This window comes from Xiphias gladius, chromosome 21 (genome assembly GCF_016859285.1).
Source record: "Xiphias gladius isolate SHS-SW01 ecotype Sanya breed wild chromosome 21, ASM1685928v1, whole genome shotgun sequence".
Classification (NCBI taxonomy): domain Eukaryota; kingdom Metazoa; phylum Chordata; class Actinopteri; order Istiophoriformes; family Xiphiidae; genus Xiphias; species Xiphias gladius.
The window spans coordinates 21,056,145-21,081,639 of NC_053420.1; the positions used below are offsets into that span (position 1 = coordinate 21,056,145).

General features: G+C 41.3%; 1 protein-coding gene and 1 pseudogene across 2 annotated transcripts; both read left to right on the forward strand.

Annotated features, from left to right (window-relative positions):
* The first annotated feature begins 3,311 nt into the window (after window positions 1–3,311).
* On the forward strand, window positions 3,312–9,231 carry LOC120807264 (annotated as a pseudogene).
* A 3,548-nt stretch (window positions 9,232–12,779) lies between these two features.
* Window positions 12,780–16,188, forward strand: camk2n1 (calcium/calmodulin dependent protein kinase II inhibitor 1). 2 transcript variants are annotated; one of them, XM_040116600.1, is made up of 4 exons: window positions 12,780–13,019; window positions 13,270–13,512; window positions 14,361–14,402; window positions 14,931–16,188. In XM_040116600.1, exons 2-4 carry the CDS (start codon window positions 13,344–13,346, stop codon window positions 14,960–14,962), a joined length of 243 nt encoding a protein of 80 aa, XP_039972534.1. In that variant the 5' UTR covers window positions 12,780–13,019; window positions 13,270–13,343; the 3' UTR covers window positions 14,963–16,188. The 2 variants fall into 2 exon arrangements, with proteins under 2 accessions (XP_039972534.1, XP_039972533.1); XM_040116599.1 differs by lacking the exon at window positions 14,931–16,188 and having other exon boundaries at window positions 12,793–13,512; window positions 14,361–14,717.
* Window positions 16,189–25,495: the final 9,307 nt, after the last annotated feature.

The following is a 25,495-nucleotide window of genomic DNA, read 5'->3' on the forward strand; positions in this document are numbered from 1 at the left end:
AAAAACAAGTGGATGAGAGAAAAACTTGGATGGAAATATAAAAGAGCCTTGCTTGTCTCACATTCGCCTCTATTCATTCCACTGCACTCTTTATGTTATGAAACAAAAACGCTAATATATCACTTTGTTTGAGGACATCTTGGATTATCAGCCATTATAAGCAACAGTAGTAAATGCAGAATGCAAGAGCCATTCTGAAGAATATAGAAAGTCCAGAAAACGCTCTTATTTCTTGTAGTATTAAATATATTTGGTGTCTATTGAGACTTAAATTGTTACAGCTAAGCTCATGTTTGTTTAGTGGTTTAAAGTTTATAGTTACGAGTAAAGGGGGGACACTTCACATTCATGCCAATGCTATTTTATTTTGAAGTTCCTCTATAATGAAATGGTTATGTGTTTTTTCTACCTAGGTTGAGTTTCGAGTGATTTATTTTAACTCCAAATAATAAAAAAAAAATCATTCCATAACTTTCCATCACCTAACCAACTGCTGCTCTGTACTCTCCACATGAAGAGTAATCCACAGTCTCAAAGCTGATCAATGATAATACATAGTCAAATTAAAATCCCTTCTGAATGAAGTTGCCTCACCTTATCAAGAGTCAAGTAAGAAAACAGTCCAAGTCCAGCATCCACACACTGGCACACACACACTCTCACACACTCCTCTCATAACGGGACATACAGTAAAGCCTGAGAACTCTCAGGCCTCTTTTATAGTGTAACCATGGCTGTCACTCTCATTGTTCCTTGCCATTGTCCACCAAATATAAGTGTCTCTCTCACACGCAGAAAGTAGAGAGTCTGACCTAGTACAGAAAAAAAAAACAATAACACAACCCTCTCTTTCATCACGCCTGTCTTTCCAAGGCCTTTATTCTCACAGATTCAGCCCATTGTCCAGTAGCTGAGACAAAGTGAAGCATCCCAGAGATGAAACCCAACAAGCCAGAGACATGATAGAATATACTCGCTAGACATGTTGTTGCTGTATCCAGTGATGTTACAGAGGGCAGGACAAAAGCTGCTATGATATCTGAGACCTAGCAAGATATAACAGCATTTATTCTTAACTTGAACAAGGAAAAACTTTTTTCTCCAAAATCCTAATTAATGGAACTGAGAATAAGACTGTTCGTTTGTCTTTACATCTCTTGTACTTCTGCTTTCCCCTCAATCTTCGGCTTAACATAAAACAATAATTTTTAAGGTAAGAGGTGCTCAATCAGTGCTAAATCAGCAGAGATGCACTGTGTTGTAACTCCTGTCTTCAGTGTCATTCCTCTCCTCTCCCAGACTTTTCCATCACCCCAGGTGTCACTCTCCTCTCACTTAGGTTCCCAGCAGGTTATTTTTTTTTCCCCACACACAGGGGCATTTGGTTCATAACTCATAGCTTCCGCACAGTCTACACTCCCTAAGGTGTCATTCCAACTCTGAGGGTGAAAGGCGATAGCGTTCTCCCCTCTCACTCAGCTGCAAAGCTGAGGTGTGTGTGAGAGAGAGTGACAGAGTCAGGCCTTGAACAAAACTGCTTGTGCAGTATAAACATATCAGTGGTGAGACTGAGAGGAGCACGTGTCACTGACATGTAGTCAGAACACAAACACTTGTGGTGCACCATGCAGACTTTTGTCTTGATATAAAAAGACTGTATATGTCTCTATTTGTCCACTGATTTAACCTCTATCTTCACACTATGTTGACAGTTTTAATTGACCAAGCCCCACTAAATCATTGCTACGTGTTAATTAAACAGCCGGACATTGCAGAAAGCTTGCTGTCAAAAAAACCCCCAAAGTCTCTCATGTACCTGTAGCTGTATCTAGCAGTACAGATAGTCTTGGTTTATCTGGGAAATTAGATGAGAGACACTATGTATAAAACAGCCAGACAGGAATGTCTGTTTTGGGGTACTACATCAAATTAAATACCTGACAAGTCAAAGTATTTGATGCTAAAATTCTATAAAAATCCAATATTGCTTGAAAGCAATGGGTTTTTGAATTCCATACAACACACTGAATACATTCTGTGATATTAAAGATGTAGATATCTTTTGTATAAATCGTAAGGCAATTCTTTGATTGTTGATTAATTTATACCATCTCATGGTGTATCATCATATCATCCAGCCGTAGTTCAAAGCATAAGTAAGGTAAGTAAGTGAGTAAGGTAAGTGAGGAAATTATTCTTTTTTTTTTAGCTGAACTGACCCTTTAAAGATATCTTCATATTGTAAGGACCAACTTTAGGTTAAATGTTTGCAATATTTCCAAAACATTTGCTTGAGTCGTCTTTGCTTTGTGTGTTTATGAAATAGATGAAAGAACCTTATATTCAAAGGTGAATGTCTGTGAAGTCTGGTTAGTGTTGGTCTAGGAAACACCTGACAGTGGGAGGCCACACAAAGCCGTCTCTCCCATTCCACTGGGTGAGGCATCAATTATTCAGCTCGCTCTAAATGTGGGATTAGAGGAGGTCAGGCAATTTCTCCTTCCATGCTGTGGATGATGCTGACTTGCCAGAAGGCGGATGATGATGATGATGATGATGATGATGATGATGATGATGATGATGATAATGATGATCAGGCTGATGATAATGAGTTATTGATGATAATGAGTTATTACTATTGCCAATGTGGATTCAGTGATGACTGATGATTCATACTTATACAGAGAAACACTTGTTTGTCTCTGCTGCGTAGAATACATTTGTGTTGTCTTGACTCAGACCTCAATCTCCCCACTGCTACAAAACAAATCCATGCACACACACATGCACACACAGACAGACACACAAACACACACACACACACACACACACACACACACACACACACACACACAGTAGGCCATTGACACATTTCAGGAAGGATAAGCCCGGATGATGACACAGACGGAGAGTGCTGATACAGTATAGATGAACCCGCTCGGCACAGTGCCCTGTGTTGCCATGGCAACGATGTAAAGCCTTTTGAGAAGTCAGGAGGGTCAGGAGAAAGAGTTGTGATAGTGCTGAGATGGGAAGGGGGGTGTTGGGCAGTTTTTGAAGGTGACTTTGTTGCTCATCTCTTTCCTTTTCAATCAGTGCTACAGTGTTGGACCCTGGTGCTACATGATGACAGTGAAATTAAAAACTTTTTATTTTTTCCCCCAGAAGAAACTGACCCCTACTGTTTTCGGGGAGGAGTGGACGCTCAGGTGGGGCTGGCAGACAGGAGCAAAGGACACGGGTTGTGTGGCTGCAGTGGTTTAAGCTGCTGGTATGGTGTAGGATAACATCCCAAAACTTCTACAGCTATGATGAACCTGCTCATGTGTTATGTATGTGTTGTCCTGCTGGACCACATGACAGTCCAGAGTGAGTACATGTTTTTCAGTTTTGTGAACAAAATACATGATGCTCTGTTCAGTTTTAAATGTTGGTTTCGGCTGCACTTTAAAGTTCTAAACTTTTTATTCGACAAATGTTACGGAGGTGGTGAGTTTCATGGCTTTGCTTATCAACCAGCTGGCGGTGTTACTTCTAAAGCAATTCTTTTGATTTAAACTTTTCTATTTCCTACTTTAAAAGGACAAGAGATTTTTTAAGGGAATAATTCAACATTTTTTGGAAATGTGCATATTGAGAGTTAGATGAGAAGATTGACACTGCTCTCATGTCTGTACGATAAATATGAAGCTACCGCCAGCACCCGGTTAGCTTAGCTAAGCATGAAGACTGGAATGGGGGGAACAGCTAGCTCTGTGTAAAGGTAACTAAATCCTATCCTCCCCTCTAAAACTGACTATTTAACACGTTATATCTTGTTTGTTTAATCTCAAAGTTTTAAAAAATAATAGTTCACTGTTTTACAGGGGGTTATTTGCCAGCCTGTTTCTTGACTGGGAGTAGGAACTTCCTCATTCTCTGCTGGTTGCCTGGCAACTGGTCCCAGTCAAGGAATAATCTAGCATATAGAAAAACCCTTTTCAATATTTGAGAGTTTGTACGGATTAAACAAATGAGATATAACATTGTAATTAGTGAACTTTAGAGGTGATGGTAGATTTTGTTACCTTTACACAGGCTAGCTGTTTCCCCCTGCTCCTAGTCTTTGCGCTCAGCTAAGCTAACCAGTTTCTTTCTGCAGCGTCATAATTAACGTAGAAGCAAAGAAAATAACTCCATTCCCTTAAATTGCTTTCCACTACTTTACAGGGTCAGCAGGTTTGTTTGTGATTACTCCTCATCAGTGATCATCAAAAATTCAAATATATTTCCACCCACGGTCACGGCAAGGAATTCTAGTCCAAACTGTTACCCATATGTCTCCAACTATATAGCCTGAAGCCATTGTACAGTAGTCAAGCTGTTGCATAAGGCAGGTAGGGAGAGCCCCCACTCTATTGTTTCAGAGCATAGAGTGAGGTATTGACTCTAGAAGGTCAGGTAATATTGGATTACATTAATTACGCAGTGGCCTCCCAGGTGACAGAAAACTACTAATTGTTAGGTCGGGTCAATGGGCTTGAAGGGGGGATTAGGAGCGCCTCACTCTTTATGTTTCACTTTTGTCCACTGAAGGTTCTCCATGTTTTATAAGTTGGACTTTTTAAGCGTGACTGAAATCCATACAAGGAGAGCTGTTTCTATATATGCAGGACGTTTTGGATATTTAGCAGTTTAGATGAAAGCATGAAGGAACCATTTCAGTTTCTGATGTGAAAAAGACATACTATTTGTGTCATGTTTCTACTTAAGAAAGGGAAAGTATGTTTTGAGGAAAGTGCTTTTGATATCCGCTCTCCATCAGCTTTGTGAGTACTAACAACAGCTTCATCCACTATTAGTCCCCACGAGTCAGACAGAACTGAAGAGGCTTTTCCGATGAGGGGCGAAAACATCTAGCCAGTCCGGTTGCCTTTGATATAGTACTTCTAGGTGTCCCATAATGTGGATAACTGAGATCTTCCCAGACTTATTAAACAATTGTAAATTAATCTTCGACAGCACCTTTTACCTCCTTTCCTTATCAATATTTGTGTTTCCACACAGGCCATGTACTCACGCAGGGTCGCATAGTAGGTGGTCACACCGTTGCACCAAACTCCATCAAATACATTGTGTCACTGCAGAGCACCAAGGGCCAACACTTCTGCGGTGGATCATTGGTTCACAGGTACTGGGTGTTGACTGCAGCACACTGTAACATCGGGTAAGAAGGCTCAATCGCTGTCATCAATAGGGTGTTGAGTGAAAACTCACATAAACATATTTTCATGGTATCCATGACGGGAAGGTTACAGGCTTCTTTATATTTTAAAAATCGTAAGCCATGCAAGAGGCATAGCTCTATGGATGGAAATGTCGGCCGGTCTGATGGGCCACCACTTTGGTCCAGACCGAAATATCTCAGCAACTATTGGTTGGATTGCCATCAAATTTGGTTTCAAGCAATCATGCTCTTTAGATGATGAATTGTAGTGACTTAGTGATCCCTTAAACTATCATCTAGTTGTGGTACTATCATCAGGTGATAATTTTAATATGTCAAATATTTTGGTTCATGACCAAATACCGGCAAAACTAATGACATTCCCATCAGCTTCAGATCTGTGTTTAGTGCTGATTAGCAAATGTTAGCAAGCTAATACACCAAACTAAGATAGTGAACATGGTAAAAATGACACTTGCTAAACAAGAGCATGTTAGTCTTGCCACATGCTGACATTAACATTTACTTCAAAATACAGCTGTGCCTATTAGCTGCCAGACTCTGAGTCTTCTTCTACAGCCTTTGGTTTTAAAAACCCAAAACTAGCAGTTAAATGAAGGATCATCAAACAAGATTCAAGGCTATTTTTCTGCCTCCTGAATAGATTATTTTTAAATACTACTTCCTTCATAAATCTAAAATGTGATTTGACAGTCTTGTTTGAACAAACTGTTTCTGAGACACTTGCACAGGCAATGACATTCTTCTGGCATTCTTACAATAGACTCTGTAGAAGTCACTGTGTAGAAGCAAACTTGGCATGTTTTTATATTGTGAACAGATGGTCCCAACAGATGCCTAAAAGCAAAAATCCATTCTGCTATGAGTAGGTAACGTCAAAACGATGCTGCTTGATCATGATGCAAGGTAAACCTGTGTACAGGCCACTGGGAAGTCAAACAGCACACATATGTGGTTGAGTCAGCTGACCTTGGCACATCATCAATGTTTATGTGTGTGTGTGTGTGTGTGTGTGTGTGTGTGTGTGTGTGTGTGTGTGTGTGTGTGTGTGTGTGTGTTTGTGTGTGTGAGAGAGAGAGAGAGAGAGAGAGAGAAGTGTGATCTTGTCTGGATCAAGGAAATTGGCTGTATTTCTGTTATTCTGTCCCACCTCTGTCTGCACACAGTAAGCCATTGTTCCCTGGCAGACAGACACTTCTGGCTTCATAGCGGTCACGGTCAACCTGTGTGCACACTCTGTGACTTTGTGTACTGGTCATGATTTTTAATGTATGTCATTTAGCACCACTCCCCGCTTTCCTGCCTAAGCATATTCTGTGTGATTCAATAAAATTACTGCAAAAAAGATGAGAAAATGAGAAGCTAAACTATCATGATCATAAGCAACCAATTTGTGGTGTTGAAAATAGGCCTGTACTGATTTTTCGTCCTCTTTCTCGCTCTAGAAGTGGTCAGCAATGATCAAATCTCAAGGCCATTGTCTATTTTGTGCTATATTTGTTGATGAATGTGACAAAAAATCGAAATGCCTTGTCTTTTAGGGCAGAGCACATGATGATAGTGGCGGGCGACTACATAGTAAATACCTTCGAGGGTACCGAGCAGTATGCTAAACCCCACAGGCTGGTCACCCATCCCCTCTACAACAGGAGCACCAACAACGCTGACATTATGCTCATTAAGGTGCTGCAGAAACAGTGCAGAGATTTAGACATACAACAATATTAACAATTTTATCAGTGTCTATGTTCTGGTTAACTTTTTGTGCTTTGCTGGATGTCCTTAACATTCAACCTAAAATAGCTAGCTAGTTGCTAACTTGGTCTCTCAGCTGTTTGGTGCTGAGGAGAAAGTGTAGTCACCCCCTTCACATCGCACATAGTTATTTGTTCCATTGTCAATACAGAAAATATTGTTTTGTGCAGCTTTATTAACTGAAAAGATAATACAATACATTTTGATAATGCTGAACAAAATAATCATACTATGATTTTCATACTGACACATGCCCACACTGAAACCTTCCTGTGATTTTCTGTCCAGTTGCGGGCCCCCATGGTGCTGAACAAATAGGTGTCGCTGGCGCCTCTTCCCAGGCAGGGGACAGGTGTGGTCGAGGGCCGGGTGTGTCGGGTGTCTGGGTGGGGCTACAACAGTCTGAGTGGAGGCCAGGCCCACTTCACCCTGAGGACGGTCACTGTGCCCATTGTTTCAACTGCAAGCTGTAACAGCAGTGAGTCCTTTAACGGAAACATCACAACAAACATGATCTGTGCTGGCTACAGGACTGGAGGAAAAGATGCATGCAAGGTACAGGGAACAAATGCTATTATACCTTCTTTCATTAATGTCAAGTATTTATTTCAAACTGTTTCATCTGCAGGGTATGTGTGTGTTGCACATTAATGGCTGTCCAATCTGGCCCATGGTGACTAGCATAATCATCTGATTTTTAAAAAGCCATTAAATCTGGTTCCCTGTGTATAGCAAATAGCACAGGGTCATCCTCTTTTCATCAACTCACATTAGAGCGAAACAATAACACAGTCTTGGGAAGCTCATCCCCATGACAGTATGAGAATACAGTTCATCATGTCAGTGTTGGTTCAGCTACAAGCTTTTATTAAGCAGACATGGCAGTCCACCCTCAGGAATTGTATTAGTTATGATAGTTGCAGAAGAGGTAAAAAAGCAACCCTGAAATAGCACCAGGATAGAAAACCTTGCTGGAATTTTGAGGTACAGCCATTTGCAGTCACAGACAACTACATGCTCTGATCTGGTTATTTGTATCATATAAGATTTCCTGCCCCAGCCCTCAGTGTGCAAGAAAATTACATGAAATTCAAGGTGTGACATACCAGTACGCTACATTTTGCCTTAGGTAAGGAACTGAATGACCAATTAAAAAGTGCTATATTTGATGCTACTGTAGGCAACTTTGTGTGTTGGCATTTCCAAGTAGCAGCAAGAGATTGCCATATGAAATAAGGAAGGTTTAAAATACTTCTTTACACACCAATCCTGAAAAAATGGCATCAATGAATTGAAAATTCTCTGACGGGAATGTACTGTAGACCAACCACATTTAGTCAGTTTCAAATCTCATGGTCTCTGTTGGCCACTTCAAATGTGCCATAAAGATCTCCCCTTAGGCCTTATAACACATTTCATATACTGTATGCTGAATTCACATGATAAAGGCACGTGTGGTTTTCTGACATTTTACATGTGAAATAGGGCATTTCAACAGCATTAGGCATATTTCTTATGTATAACATAAATTTCAATATGATTTTTTTGTAAGGAAATTTTCATTACCAATACATAATTCTGGGCAAACACCATGATTTTATATTGAATTTTGGGGATGGGATGTTATTGTGTGTTAAGTTAAAACTGACTATAGTATTCTTCAATGTTCTCCCTGATCTACAACAAAAAAGGGACCTGACATGGCTGAGACATCTGAGCCACTGGAATAGTAAATACTTCTTGAAATGGTTGCCTCCACTGCTCAGACTTGTTGTATCATTTGGTATATCCTGTAACACCAATCAAGGACATTAAAGCAGCTCTACAGCGACAGTTGTGTGAAACTGAAAAGTTTTCAATGAGACACATGGTGACATGGTAATTGATGGAGGGCGTGGTCTTGTCTTTGCAGGGTGACTCTGGCGGGCCACTGGTGTGTGGGGGGTGTGTCTATGGCATGGTCTCCTGGGGCAACGGCTGCGGAGATGCTAAGTTTCCAGGAGTCTACACGGCGGTGTCCAAATTCCGCCGGTGGATGGACCAAACCATGTATGGGTCCTACTTACGGTGCACCAAATACTGAAGAAATTTATCAAACTAAGATGACAAAAGCAACCATTTATAGGCTACCTAAATATGTTTGAGCTAGCATGGAACATGGTTCTGTTGAAAATATGCAGTTTCCTCTGAACCACTGAGGTAGATAGATAGATAGTTGTTATTGTCTCAGAGGCAGATTTGTTTTCATGCTCAGCACTGATCTGATTATTCTGATAATGTTTTGAATAGTAGTGATCCATCTCGTATTCTCAGATTTTCTAGCTGTGAACATTGGTCTCTGCAAGCTACAGTCATTGTGGCTTCCAATACGCAGGTCACTTTATAGACCTGCTGTAAATGTAATTCCATTGATGTGAAGCTCATATCATTTAAAAGAAAAAGGCCCTTTTATTGCAATAAATATTCAAATTTTCAGAATATTTGAAATGAGTTGTGTCAAAATTAAATGTTAATGTCTAGAATTAATTTTGGTTCTGAGTTTGACACATAGGTTCAGTAAAAAAAAATTTGAGCAAATACTTTTTTCACACATATTTTGCGTTTATTGTCTGTATTTTTTCACATTTTTGTCTTTCCTCTTCTCACTGATTTGAAGTGGGCAGGGCTCATTTAGAAAAAGGTGATGTCGCAAACTTCCATGCACCAATCAGAATTTAGCAACATTTGAATCAGTCATTTGTTTATTTAACCAGGCCACTGTCACTCAAACCTGATCAATCACATATATGCAAGCGTGCATTCCTGGTGGATTACTTTGTAACGTGAACGCTGTATTCAAGCTGTTTAGCTCAAGGTCATCGCAATGGAAGATAAAACAATTGCCTCCGTGATAACTTTCCAGAGTTGTAAAATCTTGTCTCTGTATTGCAAACCACTGTGCTGTGTTTTGATAACAAGCTGTTAAACACTTAAATGTGTTTGTCCCATGGATGCATTAAGAGAGCTAGATGTGGCGCCACCACTCAGCCTTGCTGCCAATTTGTCCCAGTTGCCACTTGCAGAATTGCAACAAAAAAAATCCCCTCTGGCCCAAAGAGCATTTTCAACCTAAACCACCATTATAAAGGAATGTCCATGCAAATATTCACAGGACACCTTTGGTAGCTTATTCCACCATCAGGGAACCACGGACAAGAACAGTCTGGACTATGATTGCTTTATGTCCTTTGAACGCAGTGGCTGTGCAAGAAATTAGGCCTGTTGACTGAGTTCAAGTAGATGGGTGGAGACCCAGAATCAATTTGATTTGGGTGGGCATGGGTAGCCAGTGGAGATCAATGAGGAGCGGAGTGACATGTGCCCTTTTTCGGTTGAGCCAAAACCAGATGCGCCGTCGCATTCAGGGTTATCTGTAAGAGTTTCACTGTGCATTCTAGGAGACCCGCTAGAAGGCTATTGCAGTAGTCAAGGCGAGAGATAACCATGGCCTGTACCAAGAGTTGGTTGGCCTACCAAGTCAGGTAGGCCTGATTTTTTTATGTTGTATAGTGCATAGAGGCAAGACTAGGAGACAGACACAACATAATTGTTAAAAGGGAAAACAGTAATGCGCATGTCCAGTGGGCCGCATACTTGGAATCAAACCCGCAAAATATAATACTTTTTTGGCCATTGAGCAATTTTTATTCAAATGACTGGATGCCATCTTTGAGTCCAGTGTGCAGTCCCTATAACTTCATCCACGGTTCCTCCAACAGGACTTCCAGGATTGTATTTCATTGTCACCGGTTCATGAAACAACACGCACCAACAAATACACCTCACTGCGCTGTTTAAAGCAGGGCTTTTTTCGGTGCAAACGCAGCCTTAGGAACAGCCAGAACAATCGGAGGCTGCACTCTGGCTCATAGGGGAGCAGCCATATGAAGTATAGCTAGGAGCCAGCCCGTGAAGTGCTTTGAATGCGGTCAGTAAAATCTTAAAATCAGCTCTAAAATGGACTGGTCACCGTGGAAGGGAGGCCAGAACAGGGCTAATGTGATCTTGTCTTTTTGACTTTGTTGAAAGCCTAGCAGTTGTGTTTTGTACTAGCTGAAGGCGTGAGACTGATTTGGGTTTAGGATTGATGATGGGTTTTTGAGTATTATACTCCTTATATATAATGGCAAGACATGTTTTTTTGCTCTCAACTTCAACTTTGATTATTGCTTTTTTACTCATTAATATTTAATGGTATAAAGAAATACTTGAAATCAAGTTTTCAGGGGCTTTAAACCCACCACAGCAAGATGCAAGCACATCCATTATCCAGTAATACAGCAGGTAATTTAAAGCTAATGTTCTCCACTTGTGCTACTGTTACAATAGGTTTTAGCATGTAGCATTGTCCAGTAATTGTCACTTGTAGCCGCAGTGGCTGCAGTGTGTAAAAGTTACATTTGCTTGCTTTAAAAGGCATGATCATCTGAAAACAAAGAAAAAAGCAATACAGAAATCAGTTCTGATGAAAATATAACCAAATATTGTGAAACAATATTTTAATTATTGCTTTTATTGCTTTTCACAATCAAATATTGCGAATCAATATTTGAGAAACTGAAAGAGTTGTAATTGAGATGTTCTGATCTGAAAGGTTAGCCCCTGATTTAATCATGGCTTCTGCAAGTCCACAGGGAGTAGGTGTGTCACTAGTGAACCTCCTTCATGAATAGTTGACGGCATATGAAAGTTAGTTCTGCTGCATGCTTGGATATCACCTTTCATTTCATTGTCTGCGTAGTGATATTTGATTTAAGTCCCTCAGAGAAAGGATAATCAAGATGTCTAGATTTGATAGCTGTCTGCTGGTCCATGTCCGTTACTGTATATCTGTTTTGTAAGACCATCCCTTTGTGCTGCTGTTCCTATAGAAGACAGGTTTGTGTAAACACTACAGAAAGCGGTGGGTGGTAAGCCCAATGACAATTTGTTACAACCTAAAGACAGTCCCAGGGGCTTCGTTTAACAAAGCAAACCAGTTTTCATACCACCCTCTGATCTCGCAACTTTGCACCTGGTGTGATAACAAAACACCAAAATGTTCTCAAACTGGATCCTATTAGGTTTGAGGTTGTTATTAGAATGTCTATAATGAATCATCAGCTTATCAATAAAAAATTTGAAGAGTGATGTCTTTCTATAAAAATCTGAATTTATACAATTTTGTTTTTTTTTGTTTGTTTTTAATTCTATAATATTAGGGAATCTGATTAAAGATTTAACTTTTTTTGTTTCTTTTAAGGATCTCCATATAGTGTTTTGCAAAGTTATCTGGAAAATTTACTGAGTAAAACCTGGAACACCCTCAAATCTGGAACATGATCTGTTACGAAAGAAAAAACACACCTGGTCTAGCTTTTACTCAGCAAAAGCTAATAAAGTTGATTCCTAGTGCAGGTCCCTTATCCCCAGGTGTGACATCCTCAACCCCCATCCAACCCTTTCATATTTTATTATAGTTCCCCCAGTTTAGGCCCTCAAGACTAAACTGGAAGTGCGCCCTGGAGCCAAAGTCACATCCTAGTCTATGCAAACACTGCCATCCTCTGGTGACGTCTGACTCATTGGATACTTGGACTGTTCAAAAACCCCTCATGACAAAAAATACATGACAACATTTGTAAAATTTGTTTCAATAAAAATAAAAAATAAAAATAAATGAAAACATGTTGGATGATTTGAAATCTCTAACTCGAGTGGTGGCGCGTAAACGACGTTTCCCAAAGATCCGAATTGGCTCACGTGTACGTGCCATCTTTGAAGTTACAATCGCCATTTGTTTGATTGCATCTAGATCCCGGAGAGTGGAGCATTTGTGCACCACGACTCCAACTGGAAGCTTCTCTGGGCTGCACCAGAAAAACCCCCCGAACAGCTCCCTCGCCAGGTCTCCCCGGGATCCGTGTTTTGCATCGCTCCTCAATTTGCATTTCTTCCTCAGATTTTCCGTGCGACGGGTTCAGCCGCTCGAAACCAGCGGGCGCTCTGCGGCTCTATTGTACGTGCGCCTCCATTTCCAAGCAATACGCACAGAGAGAGAGAAAAAAAGACCTCTGGAAATTTTGAATAATGTTGCCTAAGGTCCAAGAGCGAGGAAATTGAGGACATTTTGATTCACTGTTATTTCTGTCGCGTACCTACGAAGACAGACACGTGTCTTCGGGGTAAACAGAAAGGGCTAGATCGTGTCGGCAGATTGCATTGTCCCCCCCCCCCACACACACACACACATTTTTTGTTTGTTGTAGACGACCGAGTTCAAGCTTGGCGACGGGCTATACATTTCAGTTTGTGCGCCTTGGTGATAAAGACGCGTCTGGAGATGTCGGAAGTGCTGCCTTTCAACGAAGAAAAAATGAGTCATTATGGAAATGAGGGCGACGAGGGACACCTTTCCTTCACCTGTCGTCTTCAAGACACCAACAACTTCTTCAGTGGCGCACAGAATAAACGTCCGCCGAAACTCGGACAAATAGGCAGGAGCAAACGGGGTAATTATATAATTGAGGCGTTTTCTTGTGTATGGTGATGTGTTGAGTGCGCACATAGGTTACTAGTGGACCGTAATTAAGGATCTCTCTCGTGTGAAGCCAGATGGGCAACACCGTTGCCTTGACATGGTCTTCGGCGGAGTGCAAGATCAGAGATGTAGTCTATTGTTTGCATGCGGAAGGATGTGTGGGTTTTAAATATTCTATTCGCATTGCAACACAAGTTGGATGCGCAGTGCGTGCTGTTAAATGCCTTCTGAATCCCGCTCCACAGAGTTGTGCTGAACGTCCCCTCCCCGATGAATGTTTGGTGTAGTTGAGATTTAAATGCTGCGTGATTATGATTTTTGTGCTTGCATGATAAATTCAGACTTTTTTTAAATTATTATTTTGTTTTTTTTAATTTTATATATTTATTTACTTATTTGTTTGCTTTTGTGTGTCCCGGATTCCTGATGAAACCCATGAGATGGTCTCACTAGTGGTGGCACATACATGCCACAGACAGACACACAGTTGCACGTACAGTAGTGTACAGACAGGACACGGGGAGACATGGCAAAGAGGCAGACGTGTAGGAATTGCATCTGTAGGTGCCAAGCAGAAATTCAGACTTGCACGTTCACAAATGTGCATCTCCCTCACGCACACACACATTCACGCTTCTGGTTATCTTTGTCTTTTTGCATGCTCTCACTCTTTCATGCATGCACACACCACTTCATCCAGCGCAGTGCTAATGGTCCTGGGCTTTAATGCCCTCCTGTCAGACGGTGGTGAATTTTCAAGACGCCACACCAAGATGAGCCCCCCCCCCCCCATTTAACTCTCTCCCCTGTCATCCACAGTTGTGATCGAGGATGAGAATGGCGACGACGAAGCACTGAAAAATGGAACAGAGAAGACCCCGGCAGAGGCTTAGAGCACTTGGCTCACCACCAACCAACCCCCCCAAGACACTCTTGAAATTTTTTATGGCGATATTTACTAGTTTTAATCCAAAGACACTGTATATAAGCACTTTCTCTCATGTGGCAGCAAGCAGCACTTCCACACCCTCCTCTCCCTGTCAGTCATGGCCATCCGGGTGACACACACTGGCAGGGGTGGGAGATGGCAGCGAAGGAGACCCCCAGGTGGACCCCCCCAAAACACACAAAAACACTCCCACACACACACACACACACACAAACACACACACACATTCACGCTTCTGGTTATCTTTGTCTTTTTGCATGCTCTCACTCTTTCATGCATGCACACACCACTTCATCCAGCGCAGTGCTAATGGTCCTGGGCTTTAATGCCCTCCTGTCAGACGGTGGTGAATTTTCAAGACGCCACACCAAGATGAGCCCCCCATTTAACTCTCTCCCTGTCATCCACAGTTGTGATCGAGGATGAGAATGCACTGAAAAATGGAACAGAGAAGACCCCGGCAGAGGCTTAGAGCACTTGGCTCACCACCAACCAACCCCCCCAAGACACTCTTGAAATTTTTTATGGCGATATTTACTAGTTTTAATCCAAAGACACTGTATATAAGCACTTTCTCTCATGTGGCAGCAAGCAGCACTTCCACACCCTCCTCTCCCTGTCAGTCATGGCCATCCGGGTGACACACACTGGCAGGGGTGGGAGATGGCAGCGAAGGAGACCCCCAGGTGGACCCCCCCAAAACACACAAAAACACTCCCACACACACACACACACACACAAACACACACACGCCCTCGATTACAGGGTTTCGCCATAAATCCAAAAGCAGAGAAGACAACGGGGAGGAGGGGGGGGCGAGATGGAGGAAACGCTGTCGAAATGCAGAAATCAGGGACAGGATACAGATATAATCTAATATAAAACCTAAAGCACACACTTCTCCTATAACTTACCAAGCAAACCTATGGTACCATTCTTTCTTCTCTTCATTTTGATGGAGGGCAAGTGAATAACCGAGTTTGTAAATATGGAAAGGGTAGCCCATATTTTCTTGCACAAAGTGGGAATCGGTAAACTGGTTTGTTTTCTGTGTTGAAGACTTTATTTATTATTGATCCTTTGGAATATGTCTTTTGCAGTGACTTATGGCCCGGGGGAGTGTTTTTTGTATGTCGAGAAAACTTTGAGCGAATGTGAGTGATATTTTTTTTCACTTAAACAATTCTTGATGTTGCCTGAGTGTTTTTTGTTACCATATTTTGCAGCTAATGAGTCATTTATATACAGTGTACCTCCCACCTGTTTGTAAGCTTCCCAGGCTTTCACCTGGATTGGTTGATACTGTAACTTGACTGTACACACCCTATGGATAAACTATTTATATTGCATTGTGCATTATCGTGTGTGCCAAATCTCATGAGGGATATACTGTACGGGATAACTTGTTCTTTTTTTGTGCTTTATACATTTACTCATACAGTTCAGTTGTTTTGTTGGGTTGCCATTTTTTAGGGCTCTTTTCTTAAAACACTGAAATACCAACTCATGCATGGCAAATATGAAATCATGCATGCACTGCAGAAGTTCTGAAACTCTTGTATATTCTTGAAGCACCTCGTATACAGCTTTGAATGACAAACCTCGAGAAACAGTCTTAATTCTGCGTTGTACTGTACAATTCACACTGATTGGTACAGTGGCCTAATATCTTGTAATAAAGATTATGACGAAGTATTATTTACTGTTTAGTGTTGATTGTGATTTACAATAAGGAATGATGTACTTGATGTTGCTTTTTGTTTTTTAAACTGTTTTAAAACTGTAGCAAAAATACAAAAATATAGTTTTGTATCAGAAAGATAAGGTCAATAGCTAATAGCTTGGCTGACTTTTGGATATGCTCCTTGTACAGTTTCCCCTGTTGTTATTGGATTGCCTGTCTGGCTGCCAAGGAAGGTCAAGTCCGCATTTGCCACTGTGAGAAAGTAGCATCCCATTCCTTGGAAAGATCAGAAATGGAAGGAGACAGAAATGGGAAGACAGATGAGCAAACAATCTCATCCAGAGTTTGAATCTACATTTTGTTGTGATTTGTTTGAAGGAGAGTTGAGACACTTGGCTCGGACAACTGCGCCACAGACTACGATCTCATTAAATGCTACAGTATTGCAAATGATTCTGTGGGGAAAATGTACACCACTGCTTCCTAATGCAATAAATGTCTGTTTGCATCTAAAATCTCAGCTCCTCTCTTTAATCAAGTCCTCCCTTTAACTCCACTGCCAGAGATGTAAATTGGTGCAGGGGCACCGAGGCATGAGGTACACTGATGAGACATGACATTTCCAACTCTGCTGTGGTGACTAAATGATTCATGTTATGTGACGAGCCTCTGTCTGCGTACGGCATCTTAAACCCCGTACCGCCGGGATGTTTACCGGGAACACGTGCACATACACATAAGCACACACGTGTCCATTTCAGCTCCAACTGCAGGCAAGACTAACATATTGCTAGTCTCTCCCTCCCCAGTCTTGACAGACATGAAAGAGGCTGCCTGGGCCGGGTACCATGGTAACAGATGCACCTTGCACTCGATGGGTGCTGCAGTGAGTTTCGGTGCAGAATAGTCCTCCTTGAGCCTCGGCTTGATACAATCGCTATCTTTAATGGAATGTTCTCCATTCTCTTATCTCTGCCCTCTTCTCTCAAGACCCCCTATTCACTCAGTGGCGTGACCGCATTATCCTGCCAAAACAGTCCCTTCTTCCAAGACGGCAGTCAACCATGACGATGGCGCCTACTGCAGTAACAGCCTATCCCCCTCACACAGGAGGAGAGGATGTTACATTTAGGGGGGGAAAGCTTTATGGTTGTCTGTGTGGTGGATCATTTCATTCAAAATGGAGGAAATTGATCAGTTTTAACACGGGGTCACATACTATACTCATACAGTCAAACCTGTAGGACTTAACCAGTGACATGCTGCTAAAAATCACAAGGGGTGAAGAGTAAAAAAACAACCACATTACAGTAGTCATGCTGTAAATACCAGTTTCAAATGGTCAAATGGTTTTGTTGAGAATGTCAGGTGTCATTTTTGAGGCTGTTATCTGCCGTGCACACTGCTCATTAAGTGTCTTTTGAAGGTGCGCTGCTATTTGCTTTTTGTTTTCCTGTATTCGGCAGTACATCCTCATGATTTTTGAAACTTTACTCCGTCCCACATTACATAATTGTGCAGTGCTTGCAACAGACACAGCAGCAATCCAGGCTGTGAGCACCTATGGTAAATCAAAGCTACAAATGCAGCCACACATGTGACTCACAGTAAGTAGAATACTGACTACCCGCATATGTTTGCTTTAGCAGAGGTTTGAAAGGAGGAGGGGATTTTCTTGGCAAAGAGTCACCATCTGAATCGCCGAAGTGCAGGTGCATCGGTCATAAACACTGCAAAATTACACTGCATCCTAATAATCAGGACGACCAAGTGCCGAACACACAAAAACTGCATTGGTAAAGTGGAACGGGTGTCACATGTGAACACACACAAACACTGACAGACAGTAAATGGGATAGTTATGAATTTCACTGAAGCGAAGAATTGTAAAAACACCAAGGTTTTCTTCTGACAGTTTGAATGATTTGACTGATATACCAATTTGCTAATATTAAACTCACATTTTGTTTTGTTTTTTTTTAAATGAGAAAAGAATCAGTCAGAGGCATCCACCTCTGATAAGTGGAAAAATATACATTTTAATTAAAGAATAAATGATCAGCTAAACAATTTATCACTATGAAGACCTATAGCAAGACCTTGTAAAGTTATTGAAATGCAACATTTTGATACCAAGCAAGTGTCTGCTACAGTAATGGTGAAAATGGTGTAGGTGGTGTTAATGATTGGTTTCAGTGGACATGTTGTGGAAATATTATTGAATTATTGTTGAATACCCATACAAAATCTTTTACGAGGCCAAAAAGAATTGGTACTGTATCAGTGACAGTCTGTAAAACATACAGTATTTTTTACTGGGACAGTTCTGTTCTTGGTTGGTTTTGATTTAGTTTCCCATGAAAATCCTGCCCGGAAAGTTACAGTAGATATAGAAACATCAGGTGTAATCACCAGTATTTGGATATGTGATTGAAGGTTTTAGAAATAATTGACTAGTTTTTAAAATAAGCAGTAAAGTCACAATATTTGATGCACATCTATAAAAAAACTTACACAGGAGTTTGTGGAATTTATCAAAGGACTTGACAGTTTCCTCGGACCGAGCTGCATTTCACATTTTCATCTTAGATAACTGTTTAAATTTCTCTCCGACGTTTGTCCCTCCCAAATATTTTTGATATACATGTACGTAAAAATGTTACATAAGTAGAGTTAATGAAGATCTACCTTCTCACTGTCCGTCTCCCTCACAATGCCACATTGTGCCTGTTATCACAATAGAAATCCTGGTATTTCTCAGCTAATTAAGAAAATATAGCTTATTATATCCAGCTTACATAACTAACAACTATTCCCATTTAAGCATACAGACTTGTCTCAAATGCAAGTTATTAGTTGTCACACACACACCCTCAAAGCTACATCCTTGGACTGCAGTCCTAATGCTGTTATCGCTGAGATGCAGCATATGCTGCTCACCTCAGGCTGGACAGATAAGTTCAAATTCAAGCACACACTTGGGCTGGGTGGCAGCCGCTACTGGAAGAGGCTCAGAATTACACTTTACAACGAATAGATCCTCCATAATTGTCATCAATGTAATTGGAAGCTTTTTATCAACTAGCTCTGTCACTATTTGGATAATATTGTGGCAAATGGGTTGTGTGGTGAGGACCTTTGAGAGGCTAATCACTGGTGCTGTGAAAGCAGGCTGACAGAAGTCAAGATCTGGATAGACGTCAGGTTACATAAGCTCTGACAGGTGTAGAAGTAGAGAAAGAAAGAAGAAGAGGAGCAACATAAGAGTATGAAGGAGAGGGAAACATTCACAGCAGAAGGAGAGGGAGGAGAGCATTCTCAGGACAGCAGGAGGAAGACCGCAACCTTTATACTCCTTGTAAGCTTCACACACACACACACACACACACACACACACACACACACACACACACACACACACACACACACACACACACACACACACACACAAGATAACACACTTTATACACATACACACACACACGCACACTGATCTGACTGATTTTCACAGTTATCCCCAACTAAACCCAGGGCTAGCCTCTCAACTGGACTCCTGAATCTGACCTTTGTGCCGTTGCAGGGAAATACCCGCAGTGACCTCATATGCTGATCCACTCACTGGGAAAATCACCTCCTCTTTTTCTGGGCGTGAATCAATGGGCTTTATATGATACAGTCATAGAATATGTGTGGCATGCAAATTGCTGAGGCATCATTTGCATTTCATTCCACTGCATGTGTGCACATGTGCATATGTTGGTGTATTTATTCAGAGCTTTGCTTTTTTGTGTCCTTGAGTCTGTATATATATATGTGTGTGAGTGTGTGTGTGTGTGTGTGTGTGTGTATGTGTGTGGTGGCAAAGCTCAATTGGCATTGGGATCAGGTATTCTCTCGCTGATTGAGACCCTGCTGGGAATTCACAAGGACAACCGCTGATAAGAGGGGGAAAGGAAAATGCAGTCCTGGTTGGAAAAATAAATAAATATCCCTTTAGACACCGCACCAGAATATTCTGTCGGCTCCCAAGTGGGGTTTTACGTCAACTTTTTTGGGGCAGAGCTGAATCAGAGCATTTAACCAAAAATCAACCCTGACTATGATATGATGGTAAAACCCATTTTGGTTGCAGCTAAATCGTGATTGCAGATGACGTCAATCTTTCAAGCAAGTTCCCTGTCAGATATCAATCCAGCTTTTTACTCATCTCCCGAAACCCTGAATCCCACCCAAATTCTGGCACTGCGGAAACTGTCCTCATGTATTGCTCTTGACCGAAAAAGGGTAAGAGTCCAGGTTTAACAGATGGGAGTGTCAGGACAGAGTGATAAAAACGGACAAACAGCCAAAACGACAGAGATGGAAGGACCACTCCGCATTGATATTAAACACTCTCTCGCACTGTTTCCCAAGGAAAGCGGGGAGAGCGGGAAAAGGGAGGAGGGAAGAGGAAGGGTGGCGGGCAGGCAAGCAGGCAGGCAGATAGGAAGAGAGTGGGAGATCAGCATGAGAGGGAGATGAGGAGATAAGAGCGATGGAGAGCTAAGGAGAGAAGGAGGAAAATAGAGGTATAAACAAAAGTGAGAGTAGAGGAAGAGAGAGGAAGACAGACAGAGACAGACAGAGGCTCAATATGATGAAATGAATGCCAGGGAGAAGCAGTTCAGACCCACCAGATGGTTACTATAGCAACCACATCCCCAGTCTCTCTCTCTCGCTCTCCCTCTCTCTCTCACTTTCTGTCTCTCGCTCTCTACCTAGTTGCTTTGTTGCGGCTTTAAGTCTGTGGAGGGAAACCAACGGCTGAGAGAGACGGCTTTTTACATTTTGGTGCAGTGGCATCGTAAAGCCTCATAACCAACTTTACATACCAGTATGATGTTATTCAGTGCTTGCTGGCTGTGTTTTTGACAGCTGATTTCTGTCAAACGCACCATGCCAATTGATACAGGTTTTCCCTCCCGTGGAACGGTTCCCTACAAAAGCTTGTGTATGTTTAAGTGTTGGGAATGATTAGCCATCCATTACAGTGCAGTGCACCAGTCCGGGGTCATGAACAGTTCAAGGAAGAGTCTGTTGTGACTCTAATAAATGCCTTGTTTTACCTTTGACCCTGCCATGCTCACCAACACGCAGGCATCTATTGTATGTATGGATGTGTGGGATTTGTATTGTGAAGTGTACATTGCTATAAACACCGCAGACACATTTAGATGCTATAAGCGTTCTCCTCAAGCTCAGCAGCAGTGCACTACAGTTTCATACGCAGAATGGGCATCAGATGTCTCCATTGAGATCGTTTTCGCCCCTGCAATGAGCAAAAACCCCCAATACACACACACAGACACTCACACACACGCACACACACACACACACACACACACACGCTCACAAATGCAGCCTGGCACCATGCATGCATGCCCTGCACACACTCACACACACAGACACCAGCCGGGAAATATCCAAACTGGGATACACAACAAAGGGATGCGCTCGTGGGCCCCCCAGCTAATCTCATGCATGGAGATAATTTTCAAAACAGAACAAAATGGTGGGCCGTCTCTCGGTGGCAGAGTGGGTCTCCGCAGGGCCCCCGGGGCAGCATGGCATGTAACTGTGTACGCGTGCCTCCTGAATAAAAGATGCTGACCTAGATGGAAATCCGCCATTGGTCACTTAATTTGTCCTACATGTGTGATTGGCTCATGCCCAAACATACAATATGCTGTAGGTGTCCCATCGACGGAGAGAAGAGATGGTCGTGTACGTGAGGAAAATGTTACTAAAATGTTACCAACTTTTATTTACAGTTTTGCATAGAAATAGATAGAAAATGAATAAAGGGAACCCATTTTAAATGAACATTTGGGAGGTGTTTGAAAATATATTGTATATATTGTTAAAGTATCAAACATGGATCAATTTACCAGGAAAGCAAATTGTTCTGCATATCAGTGTCTACGTAGTGTATATGTTTTCCTCTCCCAGCCACACTATAAAAAGCCCGATTTTTTTCACCTCCGGGGCTTTATCCTGCATACATCTTCAAAGACAGAATCATAAAAGAAAACATGAGAAGGATTTTTAGTTGCTCCATCATCAACTAACATGACACAGTTCACTGATGCAGATTAGATTTATGCAATGTGCCAGCACTGGACCACGTGGGACTAAACATAGTACATATGTCTGCAGGTCTGTGAGCATGAATGAGCCCGACTGAAAGGGTGTTTTGTATCAACACTGTACTGAGCCCTTCTACATTATTGATATGCAATTTGACTGCCCGCCATCAATAAATTATTAAGGAATTGAAAATTGTTGAGCCGGGGCTTGACAGCCTTGAAGCTCTTTGGCCCTAGTAGATGAATGAACACAGCCACATGATTGTCAATGACTGTTGAACTCCAAACTGCATGAGCGAACGAAAAGTCTGCTTAATCTTTTTTCAGGTTTTTCAAAGAACTCAGGGCTTTATTAGCTCCCACCACGTGTTATGTAATAATCCAGCTGTTTACTGTGTGGATTGGTTGGGTTTAGAGAGAGCTGGGTCTACCCTGGAGAAAGGAGGGAGGCTGGACCCAGATGCTTGCAGTTGCCTGGCCAACCTTGGGACTGACACTGTGTTGGATCCTGGGGGCTCAGCCCAACATACTGTTTCTTCCATCTTACCTTTCCCACACCTCAGCCATAAATCCAACCGCATATACCGATCTTTAGTAACAGTCACTTAAGACCAACAGTTTGGTCCAAACCTGCAGAGCAGTTATATATCCATCAGGGAAACACAGAACTAAAATTATAACAATGCTCTTTCAATAACTATAGTAAAATAAACTACTCACTAGTTGAAAATAATTATTTTATCATGAGCGTCCAGTATCTCTGTGACCTGTGTCTAACCTTACTTCCTCTGGGCCGATGGTACAAGCACATGTTGGTCTGATCAGTTACTAGTTTTGTCGGCTAAGCAGTCTTTAGTTTACAGGTTTACATGTCCTACTATTGATGTGTTAAACCATAACCAGGGAATCTTTTTCCAGAATGTCATAGTGAAATCTTTGTTTATACTTTTTCTAATTTGAGGATACTAAAGGCAGTAGAGATGGAGTAGAGGTATAGGACAGATTATCAGAATACTGACCAAATGTATTCCTCCATTAATCCCTTAATAACCAGTTTTCCCCTTTTATTTTCCACCTATGTAGCTTTAAGGTTTATAAAAGCATCTTATTTCACTCTGTCTGACAGTATCATGCTTTGCATATCATGTTTATCTTGCTCTTCATTTAAGCTATATGATGTTTCGAGAGTGATATATTCAAACTACATGCTTTTTTATGGCTTCAGCATTCCATCAAATGGAAATATTGTGCAGGTTTTGCGAGTGATTTTAGACACATTTCCCCAAAGTTCAGCCTGAGATATTTTGCATCTTTGAAAAATTTGGGTTCTCCACTAGATTTGAAATAAATAAGAAACTTAAGTAGACTTAGTAAGACCAGTGGTTTTACATCTCAATCATAGAAGTAATTCTAGGTCATAACAAAGCCTTAGGCTGTGTCCAGGAAAAATGCCCAGTTGCCTTATAAAACATATAATAATAATAAAAAGAAAAACACTGTTTACGAAGAATTAAATACATATAAAATACAAATAATCAGTTATAGGAAATAAAAGTAATTTCAGTGATCCTCAACAGAACTAACCAAAACAAAATTTTCTGTTGTTTAAAATCTGAACCCATGCATAAATTAACCACGTGCCATGACTAATATTACTGAGCTGAGTAGCTTTTACTTTATTAAACACACAGTAGTTAGGAAAACAGTCAGGCCTATAATATAAAGGTTAGAGTTCTGACTCTGTCAACACCAAGCCGCTCTATCCACATTGAAATTCCTTGGTGATGTCCACTCTGCACCATCAGCCTCTTTGGCTAAGCCTCAGGAATACCAACCAGCCGTCAGCCCCTTGCGCTCTCTCGCCCTCTCTCCTTTCCTATCTCACTTTCCCTCTCTGTATGCTCTCGCTTGTTGACAGAAAACAAGTGCTGCATCACCATTTTAATTCTGGCGTGGGTGTGAAGGCTCTGGGTTTTTTTTTTTTGTCTTGCTAGAGATGCATGGAGCATGGAGTATGAATCTTAATGACGTCTACCAGAAGAAAGTGGGGAGAAGAGGTCTGGGGAGAATCCGCCCTTAATCTCTCTCTTTCCCCTTCTGCTTGTCTCTCTCTCACCTATGGACCCGTGCAAACAGCTTGTCTGTGTTTACAGGATTTGTCTCCCTTTGATTCTGATTAAGTCGATGGACAACCAAGGACCTGAATGCTGCCATGTTAAAGACAGAGAGAACAAGAACCGACGAGACAAACCCCTATTGCTGCATAGTTTTACACACGGGTTTCCCATCACTGCATAGTAGCAGTTCCATAGCCAGGTCTCATAAAGGTCTGTGATCACCCCTGTCCATATACCTTTGTTTACTTCTGGTCTCTACTTTGGACTTTTCAGGGATTGGACCAGGTCTCTTTAAATCTTGTGGAAAGCCCTCTCAGTGGAGGGGAGGCTACAATAGCAACATGTTGACATCCATGGTTTTGGAATATGATGTTAAGGGCTGCAACTCATGCTTTTTTTTCATTATAGATTAATCTGCAGATTATTTTCTCGATTAATAATTCTGTCTAGAAAATGTTAGAAAATAGTGAAAAAAAAATAATTGTTTCAACTTCCCACAGCTCAAGGTGACGTCTTCAGTTGTCATTTTAGTTTAACATCACAAAAACAGACGATCAAATCCTCACATTTGAGAAGCTGGAACCAGGAAATGATTGATGTTTTTCCTTAAAACAATGACTAAAATGATTAATCAATTATCAAAATAGTTGCAGATCAATTTTTTGTCAATCCACTAATCGATTAATCAATTAATCAGCTAATCAACTCATCGTTTCAGGTGTAATAATGTTAAACAGTCACATATTGTTGTAATGTTGGGATGTCTTAATGCTTTGTTTGGGTGTCCATTCACTTGTAGTGTATTATCAATCCTACCACAGTAATGGGGAGATAGTTTACCCGAACTATGACTACAATAAATCTACATCTTAACTTATCCATATCACAATATCTAAACCAACATATTTGTAATGTCATGGCAGCTATTCCTTCATCCTCCCATCCTCCCTCAACTGTAGTTAATCGGATTAACACCTGAACCATACATATTAAAGCTGCACTAATCATTATTTTTGTATGAGCAATGGGTCAAGTGACTATGTGTAATGTGAAAAGGGTCACTCATGGTGACAAAACCA